The sequence below is a fragment of the Suillus fuscotomentosus genome (genome assembly GCF_016647785.1).
Source record: "Suillus fuscotomentosus strain FC203 chromosome Unknown F5891scaffold_50, whole genome shotgun sequence".
Taxonomy (NCBI): Eukaryota; Fungi; Basidiomycota; class Agaricomycetes; order Boletales; family Suillaceae; genus Suillus; species Suillus fuscotomentosus.
Genome location: NW_024539562.1, coordinates 355,711 through 368,565, shown reverse-complemented (window position 1 = coordinate 368,565; position 12,855 = coordinate 355,711). Strand labels below are relative to the sequence as shown.

The window sequence follows — 12,855 nt, the reverse complement described above, 5'->3', positions numbered from 1 at the left end:
GGCTAATTCTCACCCGCGGGAATAAAACTATGGTGGATCTTTAGTGACGGTTCGATTTGCCGTCATGCCGCATACATTTTTCATAGTCCGCTGTATTTATTATTCAGAGCACACCTAACAATAATATTAAATCATGCCAGCATGTCACAGCAGGATGGTCGATGCTGCAGCATGTTGCCAAAACATTCATGCTTGCTATGAGCAACAGTGAGCTCCACTACTGCAGCATTTAATCACTTCATGTCCAGTATATACAATGCTGGTCTCGAATCTGTCCAATGGCAATAGGGCTGGCCACCGTAACCGTATACGGTTATGGCCGTACAATTTATGGCGGGCTTATGGGTACTACCCGTACCGTACCGTCTGTCGTACAATACATTCAAAATGTTCGACGGTATGGTACGGGTCATCATACGGTCATACAACCGGCTATATGGTCGTACAGGAGATGAAAAAACGTTGAGTTAGTAAATTACAATAGTACTAACTGTGTAGCACAACATATATATGAATTAGCATGTTCGACTTCTGGCCTTGATGATTTCGACACTAGACGGGGACTGAGGTATGCCATATCGACGAATGAGAAAGAAAAACACAGTACAGTGACATGGAACACACCTGTCTACCGGCTTCACAGGCATTCGCTGATCCAAAAGCTTACCACTTTTCTCAAAGACAAAATGACTGTGTTTCGTCTTATTTCCATCACCAGCCTCAAGAATGCCTATCAACGACCTCTTTGGATCAGAAATGAGTGGGAATGGGAGTTGTTTCTGAAGTGACGGTCATCAAATTGTTGTTCGCACTAAATCGCACATTGAAATTATGCATGGTGATGTACCTTCATTTGCCATTTACTTTGAGCAGCTGAGGAGTCAGCACTGACTCCATAGATATCATAATCAAGCAAGGCAAATTCTTGCTATATATCATGGACCTCTTCTTCATCATCTGACTTAATGAGCTGCAGCTTGGCCAATTAGATAGAGAAAATACAAATTGAGAAACAGCCAACTTGTAAATAGTGCTTGGGTGCTTTTCAGCGGTAATCAGTGCCGTCTTCCATTGTTGATTTTAGTGAGTTGAGGGTGCCAAAATCGAGTGACAATTCATAGTAGAACTTGTTGTTGTCCTCGGCGAAGGTAGTGTTGCGTATGCTATTGGTGGCGAAAGTAAGTTTGTGGTGGTGGGGGCTTAGGTGCGCTGTGAGACGTGAGAAGGAGAGTCTAGAATCGTTAGAATGAGAAGCATTGTCGCCAGTATCGAAATAAGACATGAGGCTACCAGTAACAGATCTAAGTAGAACTGTATGTCCCATATGACAGTACATATGGCCGTAAACTTACGGTGTCATACGGTACTCGAATGACCGTACACCGTAACCGTCAATGAGAGCTCTAAAGCCTCGATGGTATGGGTACAGCACCCGTATTATGTCACCGTACATCCCCGTAATACGGCCTACGGTGGCCAGCCCTAAATGGCAATGAACATGTCCATTGGCATTCCTCTCTATGCAGCTCATTCTTCTCGAGTCTTGAATGGAGGCAGAGGTGGGCCACCCGATCACTCCGAGTCTAACTAACATTGCACTGTATATTCACGTAGTATAGGTAGTAGTACCACAAGCATCAGGAAATTGTGCGATACCTACGTGGACCTATGTAGCCTACATAGATTGTATATGTTGTTAGGTAAATACCCACTATGTAGCTACTCCATAGGCACACTTGTACACTGTATGACCTATGTAGGCACCGTATTTAGCATACATACACCAAATACACAGGACTAGATAGGCTGGGTAGCGCTCGTATCACGCATTGTGTCGCAAAATAGAATGACATGGGCACCAATATCATTGCATTCAAACACTGTAACAAGTTGCAGTAGCTAATACTCGTCGTCCGACTCAACACGCCCATCCCATTCTGCCGCTGCCGCTGTGAATTCGTCAGTCGAGAAGTTCTCTGACGTGCCACCCACTCTAATTGGATCCTCGGGAACATTTGCATGGTGCCTGTGTCAATCTATCAGCAGGAATAACGAATATCAAGCTTGTTGGATCACATACTGAGCATGTTTTAGAAGCCTCTTGCAAATCTTGGGCAAAATGTCAAAGTCAACCAGCATTTTGTAGTAAGTCTTGAAGATGGCAGCATAGCGCTCCTTGTAGAAGCATGATTCAATCTTGGTGCTGGTGGTCCACTCCACCACACAAGCCTCAATCTATGATAGCCAATTAATCATGAGATCAAGCCTAGTCACTGAACACTCACCCCAGTAAGGACTGCCACAATGATACCCAAGCTCGCCCCACCAGTAGTAGTGTCCTTGAAGTAGCTTGTCAGCATGGCACCCAACGAGTTCTTCCTATCATAGCACCATTTGGTGATGCCCTTGGGGATGATGTCCACTTCAAATAGACCTTTGCCTGCTTTGCAGTTCTGTTAGTTCATGGTCAGTTCACACCACCGCACACAAAGAATGTATGTGTATGGTCACCTTGCATGTGAAAAGCTTGCAGTTTCCAAGGAGAGTAGATGTGAGCTCTGCATTAAATCTGATGGCCTCTGGAGTTTTGTCGTTTTTGAAACCAAACTCTGTCTCAACCAGTGGGCGCAGAGCAGTCTTGAGGTCGCTGCGTAAATTAGAGCCATGTTCTGTGATCTATACATATACAGAAGAGTTTTCATTGGAGCGAGTCATAGCAATCAGAACAAAAAACTTACCAATTTATAAGCATCCTCATCATAATCAATCCGAACACCTTGAGAACAACAAGCTGCCGCCCATGCTTGGCCCGACCATTTGCATGCCTCTATGTCATTAGGATAAATCATTGTATTGGCGAGGATTGATTGATAATGTCCAACTGCAAGATGGATCATTAATGCATAGAGCTTGTTGAAGTCAGCTGATCGCACATGCCCCCGAGTACCACCCTCACCCATCTTGACTTTTTTGACGAGTTGGAGTCCCTCAATGGTAGTGAGCTATTACCATGATCTGTGGGGACAGGACCACCCTGGACTTTCTTCTTGTGGCCACGAGCAGACATCAAAGTCAAGAAATGACTGCGATCACAAGAAAAAAAACAGATCAGTTGGATAATCCATTCACGGGAGGATACAGGACAGGTCCAAACCTTAATCTGACATAACAGAGAGAGACAAGTCGACCCCTGGTGTCCTCGGAAAGGAATGGGAGCCTTTTTGGCAAGGATCAAAAGAGCCAATGATCAATATGGTGGGCAGGGAAGAGACAAGATTGAAAGAGCAAATGATGGAAGAGACAAGATTGAAAGGGCAAATGATGGAAGAGACAAGATTGAAAGAGCAAATGATCATGGGCGGGAAAGAGACAAGATCGAAAGAGCAAATGATCAATATGGTGGGCGAGGAACAGCCAAGATCGAAAGAGCCAATGATCAATATGGTGGGCAGGGCCGGGATTGAGACTGTGGGTGGACCCGGGGAAGAGACAAGATCGAGAGAGCAAATGACCAATATAGTAGTTGGTGGGATTGCAAAAATTTGCACAATTGTCAGTATTGGCCAGCTTCAGACCGAGAGGCACTTACTTCAACATGCCTACATGCAAATATTGTGGCCAATGGGTCCTGACCACGTCTGGACTTAACAAGTACATTACAAGGTCCCCAAGTTGTCGGACAAAGTGGCTCGAACGACTCCAAAATTTCAGTGTGAATGTATTTGATCTTGATGGGGGGTTTGTGGAACCCCAGCCGGATGATAGCAGTGATGACGGAGGTACCTGGCAATGCACATTGGATTGATTCCTACCCTGCGGAGGCTTCAGCAGGTGTGCCTTCAATGGATGAGGAGAATGTACCTACCAAGTTCCATGGGATCCAAGCAGAATTAGAAACCGGCCATGATGGGATGTGGGCCCATTTCAGGATGAAGATGAGTGGGAGCTTGGAAAGTGGCTGATACAGAACATGAGGCAGACTCAAACCAACAAGTTTCTAACACTGCCAATTGTGAGTGGTGTTCATTGATGGTGTTTGCGTGACTGAAAGGAATTCCTTACCAAGATCAAGGACCGGACAAGACCCTCATATACATCCAACAAGTCCTTCTTGAAGAAGATTGATCGGCTTTCCACAAAAGGCCCTGACTGGCATTGTGACCTCATCAAGGTCGCAGGAGATGTGCTTGATGGCGATGGGGAAATGTTGACAATGGACTTGGAGCTATGGCGCCGCGATCCTGTGGAATGCATTCACGAACTCATCGGGAATCCTGCCTTCAAGGATGTGATGGCCTTTGCACCCGAATGAGCCTATGAAGATGGCCAGGGCAAGGTTCATATATACAATGAGATGTGGACTTGTGATTTGTGGTGGGACATGCAGGTGAGTCTCAAATTATATTTGATGCCAAGCTTACTACTAATCAATGGCTATTCTACAGGGCAAACTACCACCAGGTGCCACGATAGCACCTGTCATTCTTGCATCTGACAAGATGAGTCTGCCTCAGTTTCATGGAGACAAATCAGCATGGCCTGTCTATCTCACCATCGGCAACATTGAGAAGTCGACTCATCAAAAACCATGAATGCACACCACTATCTTAGTCGGTTACTTGCCTGTTGCCAAGCTGGACTGCTTTAGCAAAGGCACTCGGTCAGTTGCAGGTTACTGACTGTTTCATGAGTGCATGCGCTGTCTGTTGGAACCGTTGATTGCTGCTGGACATGTGGGAGTTGACATGGTCTGTGCTGATGGCAGAGTGCACCGAGTGCATCCTATCCTAGTGGCTTATGTTGCAGATCACCCTGAGCAGTGCCTTGTGGCATGCATGAAAAAGAGTTTTTGCCCCAAGTGCCGTGTTCATCGTGACAATCGAGGCGAACCTCTTGACTCCCTTCTACGTGACCCAGACTGGATGATGACTATACTAGAGCACAAGCGTTCTGGCCGGAGAGTAGCAGCTTATACTCGAGAAGGCCTGCATCCTGTTTATCATCCATTCTGGGCAGATCTTCCTCATGCCAACATCTTCGCTAGTGTGATGCTGGACATTTTACATCAACTCCATAAAGGAGTCTTCCATGACCATCTTCTCAAGTGGTGTACTGATATTGCAGGGGAAGCGCAGATTGACGAACGATATCGCACAATGACCAACTACCCCGGTCTTCGCTATTTCTCCAAAGGGATTTCGCTCATGTCTTAGTGGACAGGAACAGAGCACCGTGAAATGCAGCAAGTCTTTCTTGGTGTCCTTGCAGGCGCAGTTTAACCTTCGGTATTTCATGCAGCGCGTGCAGTGCTTGATTTCATATTCTATGCTCAGTTTCATTCTCACACCTCTCAGACTCTAGATGCGCTCCAAAATGCGCTGGACAAGTTCCATGCACATAAGCACATTTTCAAGGATCTCGGAGTGCGCGATGATTTCAATATTCCAAAGCTCCATTCCATGTTACATTATGTCGACTCCATCAAGTCACGCGGTTCTGCAGATGGGTTCAACACTAAGTTCCCAGAATGTTTGCATATTGATTTTGCCAAAAATGCATACCATGCGACAAACAAGCGAGACTATGTAGTGCAGATGACTAAATGGTTGATGAGGCAGAAGATGGTTGACCAGTTCTCCACTTACCTTGACTGGCATTTGGAGAGATTCGAGGAGCTGCAAACTGGTGGAGACGAGGAAGACGAAGATAGCGAGAACGATGGCCCAAATGATGAAACTACCAGTATTCAGCCTGCGAATGATGACTTGCAGCCCAGCAACCAGGCCATCAGTGCACAGCCGCCAACACACATCCTATCCACTCATCCTTCGTTCAAGGCATTGACCATTACTGCAATTACGCTGATGATTCTGTGTGCTGCAAGTTGTACTTCTAAGAGCTGTGCTTCTGAGCCTCTTCGCAATGTCTCGCTTCTGCATCCCAACGCTCTGCGACAAGTCTACACATGTAATTCTGTGAGACAGTGAGAGGGGCCAGTGTTTGGCGGTGAGGATGGACAGGTGTGGTTGGAACTAGAGAAGTCGAAGTTTCATGGTAGGGGGGTACAGGTATCTGAGGAATCACGGTGGCAGCAGAAATGTTGGTGAAATTGAGTGGAGGATGGCCTGAGGAGGTGTTTCACAGGAGGTTCTGGACTGCCTCCAAGGGAATCTGCCTGTTGAGTTCTCGTTTGGGCCTGCAAGAAGGTTAGCAGCAACACCATAGTACTAAAATGACATACCTTTTGATATGTGACTCTTTGACACGGTCCAGAGACTGGTAACGAACACTACAAAATTAAGGTCAGAAGCTGGTGAGACGTGGCCAGCATGATGACAGTGCTCACCACTTGGCAGTGTTTTGTGGTGAGTTATTTTCTTGGTCCAAGTCCAAATACTTCAGCTTTTGAGTACCGAAAGCTGGTTTGTGAGTGTCATGGCACGCATGCATGAGGCTTACCTTGCAAAAACCATTGAATGGGTGGCGTGGACAAGAGCTCAAAGGATTAAGATTGAGATTGAAAAAAAACATGGCAGTGCGTAATTTATCTTGTTGAATTATTTCGCTTTCATTGGCATATATGAGGACTACATGTCCTACGAGGTGTATATAGGATTGCATGGTCTACATAGGTGGCTGTGGGTAGCACGTGCCTACATAAATTTGGCATTTTCCTGATGGAGTACTTGCCCAGAAGATGTGTGGCTAAAGCTCACTGTCTGGACTCTGCGGATGCGAAACTAGATGAGATAATAGAGCAGCATCTACTGTAATAAATGCAATTATGATCAAGAAATAGTATACTAACTACACATCATGCCATTCCTCCATTGAATAAGAGAAGACTGAAGCTGCACACGCCGGGCCAATGATCCTTGCTACTGCAAGAGCCACCAGGGTGATCCCATTGGTTGCCATGAGCAAGGCACAATTGGGAGCAGCAGCTCTGATAAACAATGCCAAGCACGCTACAAATTCATGGGTTCTTAGCATCACACTCACCTCTTTAAGATCACCTTCTTGATGCTCTCATTTGTTCTCTGTAATCTGACATGGAAGGTCTCACATTTTGCTTGTTCAACTCTCAATCTTTATCTCTCAGTCATGCTCACCTTCTCAACACTCTTATTCATGCTCTGCAATCCGACATGGAAGACCTCACATTTTGCTCATTCAACTCTCAATCCTTATCTCTCAGTCATGCTCACCTTCTCAATACTCTCATTCATTCTCCACAATCCAACATGGAAGGCCTCGATTTCACTCATTCAACTCTCAATCCTTATCTCTCAGTCATGCTCACCTTCTTGGCCACTGTCACAAAACATACTGAGGGCTATCCTATTCTTGTACTGGATACTGAAGAGCTGGACTAAAGGCCCATGAAATGTGAGAGACTGGCCTGCAATATTACACTGACTACTTGTGCTGACTTCATATCATGTTGTAAGGTCAGGCTATGCCTTCATTACATGGCCAGAACATAAGCACATTTCAAGGTGCATCACAGTATTGTTTTTCTTGATGCCGGCACATCACTGCGGCCTGAGGAATGATGAGAATCAGTGTATGTATTATCACAAAGATATCTTTGGCTGCTGTAGCAGATAGCTCAGCGATGTACGAAGTCAAGTAGTTATATTGGTATACCTGTAGCAGATAGCTACACATGTTGTTAGTTAAGTAGATACTAAATACTATGATGGTACTAACCTCAGCAGCATATGAAGTCAACTGAGGGTAGTATGAGGCATGGGAACAAACAAGAATATATAGGTACGAGGTAAACTATCAGTACCGAGTGTCCAAGCGAAGTCTGAGGGCAGAGGCAAAGTGTTTAACCTTTAAACTAGGAAGAGCTTTTGTAAGTGTATCAGCAATCATGTCGTCCATAGGACAATAAACAATCAAAATAGAACTTTTGTCCATGCAAAAAGTATGAAATGGTACCATATATCAATATGCTTAGTCCAAGCTTGAAACACTCCGGACTGAGCAAGTGCAATGGCGGACTGATTGTTGCAATGCAAGGTGGTGGAGTAGGTAAGCAAGCAAAAGACTCCACTAATGAAATGACAAAGCCAGATGGCTTTTTTCACAGCATGTGTTGCTGCAACATATTCTGCCTCGGTCATGGAAAGAGTTACCAGCTCTTGTTTCTTCGAGCCCCAAGACACTGCCCTGCCATCTAACAAGAATGTGTAACTGGACACTGCATGTCAATGTTCTTGTGATGCGCCGTCGGTGTCAGTGAAACCTTCCAGCCCTTGTCTGCAACCACTGAAGGTAAGCGCAAGTGTCTTGGTGCCGATGAGGTATCAATATATCTTCTTAACGGTGTCCCAGTGGGCCATGCCAGGATTTGCTCTGAACTGGGTGATGGTGAAGGTGATGTCAGGACGTGTCCTGACAGTGAGATGCATGAGCAAGCCAACAGCTTCGTGATAGGGCATGTTCTTCATTTGTGCGGATTCGATTGGGGTTTTGGGAGACTGTGAATGTGAGAGTGGGAGGTTGGGGTCCATTGGAATGAAACATGACTTCAAATCTATGAAGTTGTATTTAGTGAGTATGGCTTCAATGTAGGTCTCATGTGAGAACGAGATGGTGCATGCAACATGGTTGCGCATCACCTTCATGCCAAGGAGAGATGCTATGGGGCCAAGGTTGACTCTGCGCACGTCATCCCTAAGCTCTTCATCAACTAACACAACTCTTAATACCACTTCAACGCTCCTTGTTTCGATCTGTAAAGTGCGATGCGCAACAGCATGACGGGGCGCTTGAACTTCTTGTTGATGTTTAGACCAGGTGGGAGCTCCATATAGATAATCTCATTTTCATCGAGCTTACCATTGAGAAAAGCACTATGAAAGTTGAAAACATCAATATTCCAGTCGTTTCGTGCAATGATTGTGAGGATGGTGCAGAGAGATGTGAGTTGTGTGACAGGTGTGTATGTGTCATAGTAGTCTATGCCATATACCTGGGAATAACCTTGAGCCATGAGCTGAGCTTTGTACTTGTCAATTTCCCCATCCGTGTTCTGTTTGATCCAGAACACCCATTTGCACCCTACTATATTGGCACCTTCTGGCCTCTCAACGATGGACCATGTCCGTGCATCTTCTAGAGAGGTGAGCTCTTTTTTTTGGTTCCAATTTTTGTCCATTTGGGGTACAATACCATATGTAGGACATTACTAACTAGGAAAGGGGGACACCTGTGTCCCCCACCGCGTCTCCTACTCTGCAAATGCCCTGATGGAGGGTTGACCTCCGACAGTCCGCCGTTCCCGCCAGCCATTTTAGATGCATGAGTCTGCTACTCCACGGGCCGAATTTGGTACAGTTCATGTGTCTTTAGGCCTGTCATGTGATAAGGGATATACATGTACTCGGATCGCCGAAGCGTTCTTTGCACGAGGGGAGTGAATGGAGTGCGGAAGAAAAGTAAGTGGTAAGTTGGGACCAGCGCGGCTTGCTGCTGAGAGTGCCTTCTGTACCGTGTATCTCTGCAAAGGTGCTCTGTTCCCGGCTACTTCTTACAACTCTTTCCATCTGATCTTCGAGTGGGCCCTGGATGGCGCCTGTTGCCCTGCATTTTGCAAGTGTGATAAATATATTTGTTACAATACAAATGTGCAATGCGTTGAAGTTCTGTGCTATAGGTTTTTTCATGAACTGATATTAGCGAGTCTTAGGGGGAACGTCACCGAAGGTAGGTTTCAATCTTCCAGTACTGTTGATAAAACGAATGAGGGGTGCTAAGGCTTTAGCATTGGTTAACAAATAGGTGATGGATGAAGCCCGTCGTTTGAGGGTGGAGGTTAGGACATGGCATTCGCGGGCATATTGTGGGCAGGCAAAGAGGTAGTGTTGTACAGTTTCGAGGGTGTCGTTGCAGTGAGGGCAATTGGGAGAGGCGCTTTTCCCTATGTGGTGCAAGTGTTGATTGAGCGAAATGTGGCGGGTGCGGAGCCATAAAATGAGACTTATGTGGCGTTTTGGCAGGTGTTTAATGAGGGAGATGAAGGATTTACTTGTGGCATTGAGGTGGGGGTCTACCAGGATGGTGCGTGCGTATCTTGGGGATTTCTGCCAGAATCTGTCCCATCTTTCTGACGACTCGAACTTCTGCGCCTGTTTCAGTGCGGATAAGCTGCTGGGGAGAACTCGCTTTCACAGGTATGGCGGTAGATGGTGAGTGGGACTGTTATTGCCACTACTTCTTGCTGCTTTCTTGGCCTCCGTGTCCGCCTTCTCGTTTCCTACTACTCCGTCATGCCCTGATATCCAATGGACATTAACCTTGAAGCTACGATCTCAGCTAGCTTTCTTTAGATTCTTGATTGCGCTATGAAAGTGGTCGATCAGGTAATGGCCAGGTTTTGTCGAGAACATGTCACCTGATTTAATGGACGCTTGGTGTCACGAGTTCCAAATACAAACCATTATTCGTTCCTTAATTCTAAGTCCTTTAAGCGCCCAGTCACAGCGCCTGTTCCTAAGAATATGTTTACTGTTGAAGAAGTTCCTATTATTGCGTCTATTGTAGAATTACCAGAGTCACGTGATCGATCGGACAATGCCGAAGATGTTGACGTCATGCCTCGCGACACTCTTGGAATGTTCCAGAGTCTTACTGCGGCTGCGGCACATGTTATGACATCATAGTTATATATAGAATCGTACGATACCTTTAATTATTCTGATTGGTTAGTTAGTTCATACTCAGTTTCGATCTCAGTCTCAATATGTGTATATAGGTAGCTCGTCGTAGTCAGTAGTTCTTTAGTTCAAACCTCTTGTATCTCCAAGTGAGCAATCCAAGACGTACCTGCTGCCTTATCCTCTTTGTGATTATCTTGTTGTTTGAGTCCTAGTCTCTGCCCTGCGTTAATTCGTTTAAGGGGTTGTGACATTAGGTTTGAACTATAGGAGACTCCGACTCTCGCGTTACACTCTCGCATCTCTTTCTCTTTCACCTGGTCGTGTTGGTAGTCACCACACCATCAGCCTAAACAGAACCGTTATACTTTTGCCCGGCCTAAACCGCCGCGATCCTTTGTTTCATCCCTTTGCTCATTTGAGCGCATTTTCATACCTATCATTTTTCGTAGTTAGTAGTCCTATACCAGGCCCTGTCTTACCGCAGCCGCCAGTATACGGAGGTGTTCACGACATTAGGCGTGTCACTGCAACTTTGAGTGCTGGCCCAAAACCCTGCCTGCTCAACGTTACTATAGTTTCATTTTACCTATTCCTTTCTTCATACGCACGTAGGCATTCGTTTCGAGTCAATAGCGGAACTGTCTAGACGACAAACCGTGCTTTCGACCTACGAGGATTTAGCGACATACCCTAGTGAGACTCGCACTTGTAAGCTTCGGCTGGAAGAGTGATAACTTGTCCTAGGCTTGTACCCTCAGAACGGAGATTGCATTGTCCCTAGTTTTTCCCACTCGATCGAGTATAGTTACATATCCTTTTTAGTTAGTATTAGGGAAGCATCAGTTGGGTTGATTAAAGAACCCTTCGATCCTGAAGTACGTGGTAGATCCGATCAGATATCGGGGACCGCTTCAGTTTTCCATTACATAACTTTCTTCTTTTCACCATCATTCCCTTCCGGAAGAGCCCTTACGAGCAGCTCTTCAAAACAGACATCAGTGAATCGGGTTCCAGAATACAACTGGCACTATGTCTGAATTACCAAACTCTCCTACACAGCCTGCACAGCCAGTGGTATTACCATCTACTCCACAGGAAATTGTCGAGTACATCCATATGTCACTTGCAAATCAAGCGGACAGCTTCAGGGTCAGGATCGCAGAACTAGAAGCCAAGAATGCGGCTCTAGAAGAAGCAAACAGACTCCTGGGCGTACGCCTAGAAATGCAAGAAGACGAGACTGTAAAGATACAATCTCAACAACCATCCTTCGGCTCTGCAGGAGCTAGCTTACTTTCATCGAACTCTTCCCCTTCCATCAAATACTCCAAACCCCAAGACTTCACTGGAGAAAAGGACTCCATAGAACTCATGGTCTGGATATCCCAAGTAGCGCTATACACGGCGCAATGGCCCAACATCCAAGAAGGCCAAAGAATAGGGGTAATGCTTTCCTTCATGAAAGGGACTGCAGCCAAATGGGCGCAACCCTACATTAGCAAACTTGGAAAGACCGGAGACGAGAAGTTGACCGTGGAGAAATTCCTGGAAGACTTAGAAGCCATGTGGGGGCAAGAAGATCGTGAAGGAAAAGCGATCAGAGAACTGGAATCCCTTAGACAAGGATCTTCCTCAGTTCCAGAGTACGCAGCCGCTTTCAGACAAAAGGCTGCACACACTTCATTTTCTGACTACGACCAGAGACAGAAGTTCAGAATGGGACTTCAAGACCGTGTCAAGATACAGCTTGCTCATGTCCGTTACGAGGACAAAAACACCATGAGGAAACTGGTGGAACATGCGATCCAAATCGGACGCAACTTCGAGGAGCTAGATGCGGACAAGAAGAAGACGACCTGGTGGACCCCTAAACAAGGCCCCAGGACCCCTGAATACAAACCTGGTCCAAGCAGGGAAAGCGACGCTATGGACGTCGACGCCAACAAGCAGCGAGGTGCTCCAAAACCTCAAGGAAGGACTGGATCCTTCAAATGCTACCACTGTGGAGGCGAAGGCCATATGGCTAGAAACTGCAAAGATGCAGTCGCACCAAAAGTGCAGGTGAAGGCTACTACAGTGCCAAAAGAAGAAGACCCTATTCCAAGTTGGTTCAAAGCTTGGGTCAGCTCCAAGGAAGGCAAGGGTTTTTAGAGGGGTCGAAGTCAAAGTCTGCGAACTTAGA

The 12,855-nt window shown here is 46.1% G+C and overlaps 3 protein-coding genes across 3 annotated transcripts; 1 reads left to right on the top strand and 2 right to left on the bottom strand.

Moving 5' to 3' along the window:
- Positions 1 to 626: 626 nt before the first annotated feature.
- Positions 627 to 925, bottom strand: F5891DRAFT_934800 (uncharacterized protein; the record flags this gene model as incomplete). The annotated part of the gene is made up of 2 exons (XM_041374028.1): positions 627 to 779; positions 848 to 925. Coding segments are annotated over 2 exons (231 nt in total), but the record flags the coding sequence as incomplete, so codon positions are not given.
- A 974-nt stretch (positions 926 to 1,899) lies between these two features.
- F5891DRAFT_1192469 (uncharacterized protein) lies at positions 1,900 to 3,067 on the bottom strand (the record flags this gene model as incomplete). Its single annotated transcript, XM_041367606.1, has 6 exons — positions 1,900 to 2,026; positions 2,081 to 2,235; positions 2,286 to 2,453; positions 2,512 to 2,676; positions 2,739 to 2,909; positions 2,957 to 3,067. The coding sequence occupies 6 exons, from the start codon at positions 3,065 to 3,067 to the stop codon at positions 1,900 to 1,902; spliced, it is 897 nt and encodes a 298-aa protein (XP_041222620.1).
- Positions 3,068 to 4,213: 1,146 nt separating this feature from the next.
- F5891DRAFT_1130084 (uncharacterized protein) lies at positions 4,214 to 5,213 on the top strand (the record flags this gene model as incomplete). Its single annotated transcript, XM_041364483.1, has 6 exons — positions 4,214 to 4,288; positions 4,331 to 4,387; positions 4,446 to 4,478; positions 4,500 to 4,570; positions 4,649 to 4,664; positions 4,692 to 5,213. 6 exons carry the CDS (start codon positions 4,214 to 4,216, stop codon positions 5,211 to 5,213), a joined length of 774 nt encoding a protein of 257 aa, XP_041222619.1.
- Positions 5,214 to 12,855: the final 7,642 nt, after the last annotated feature.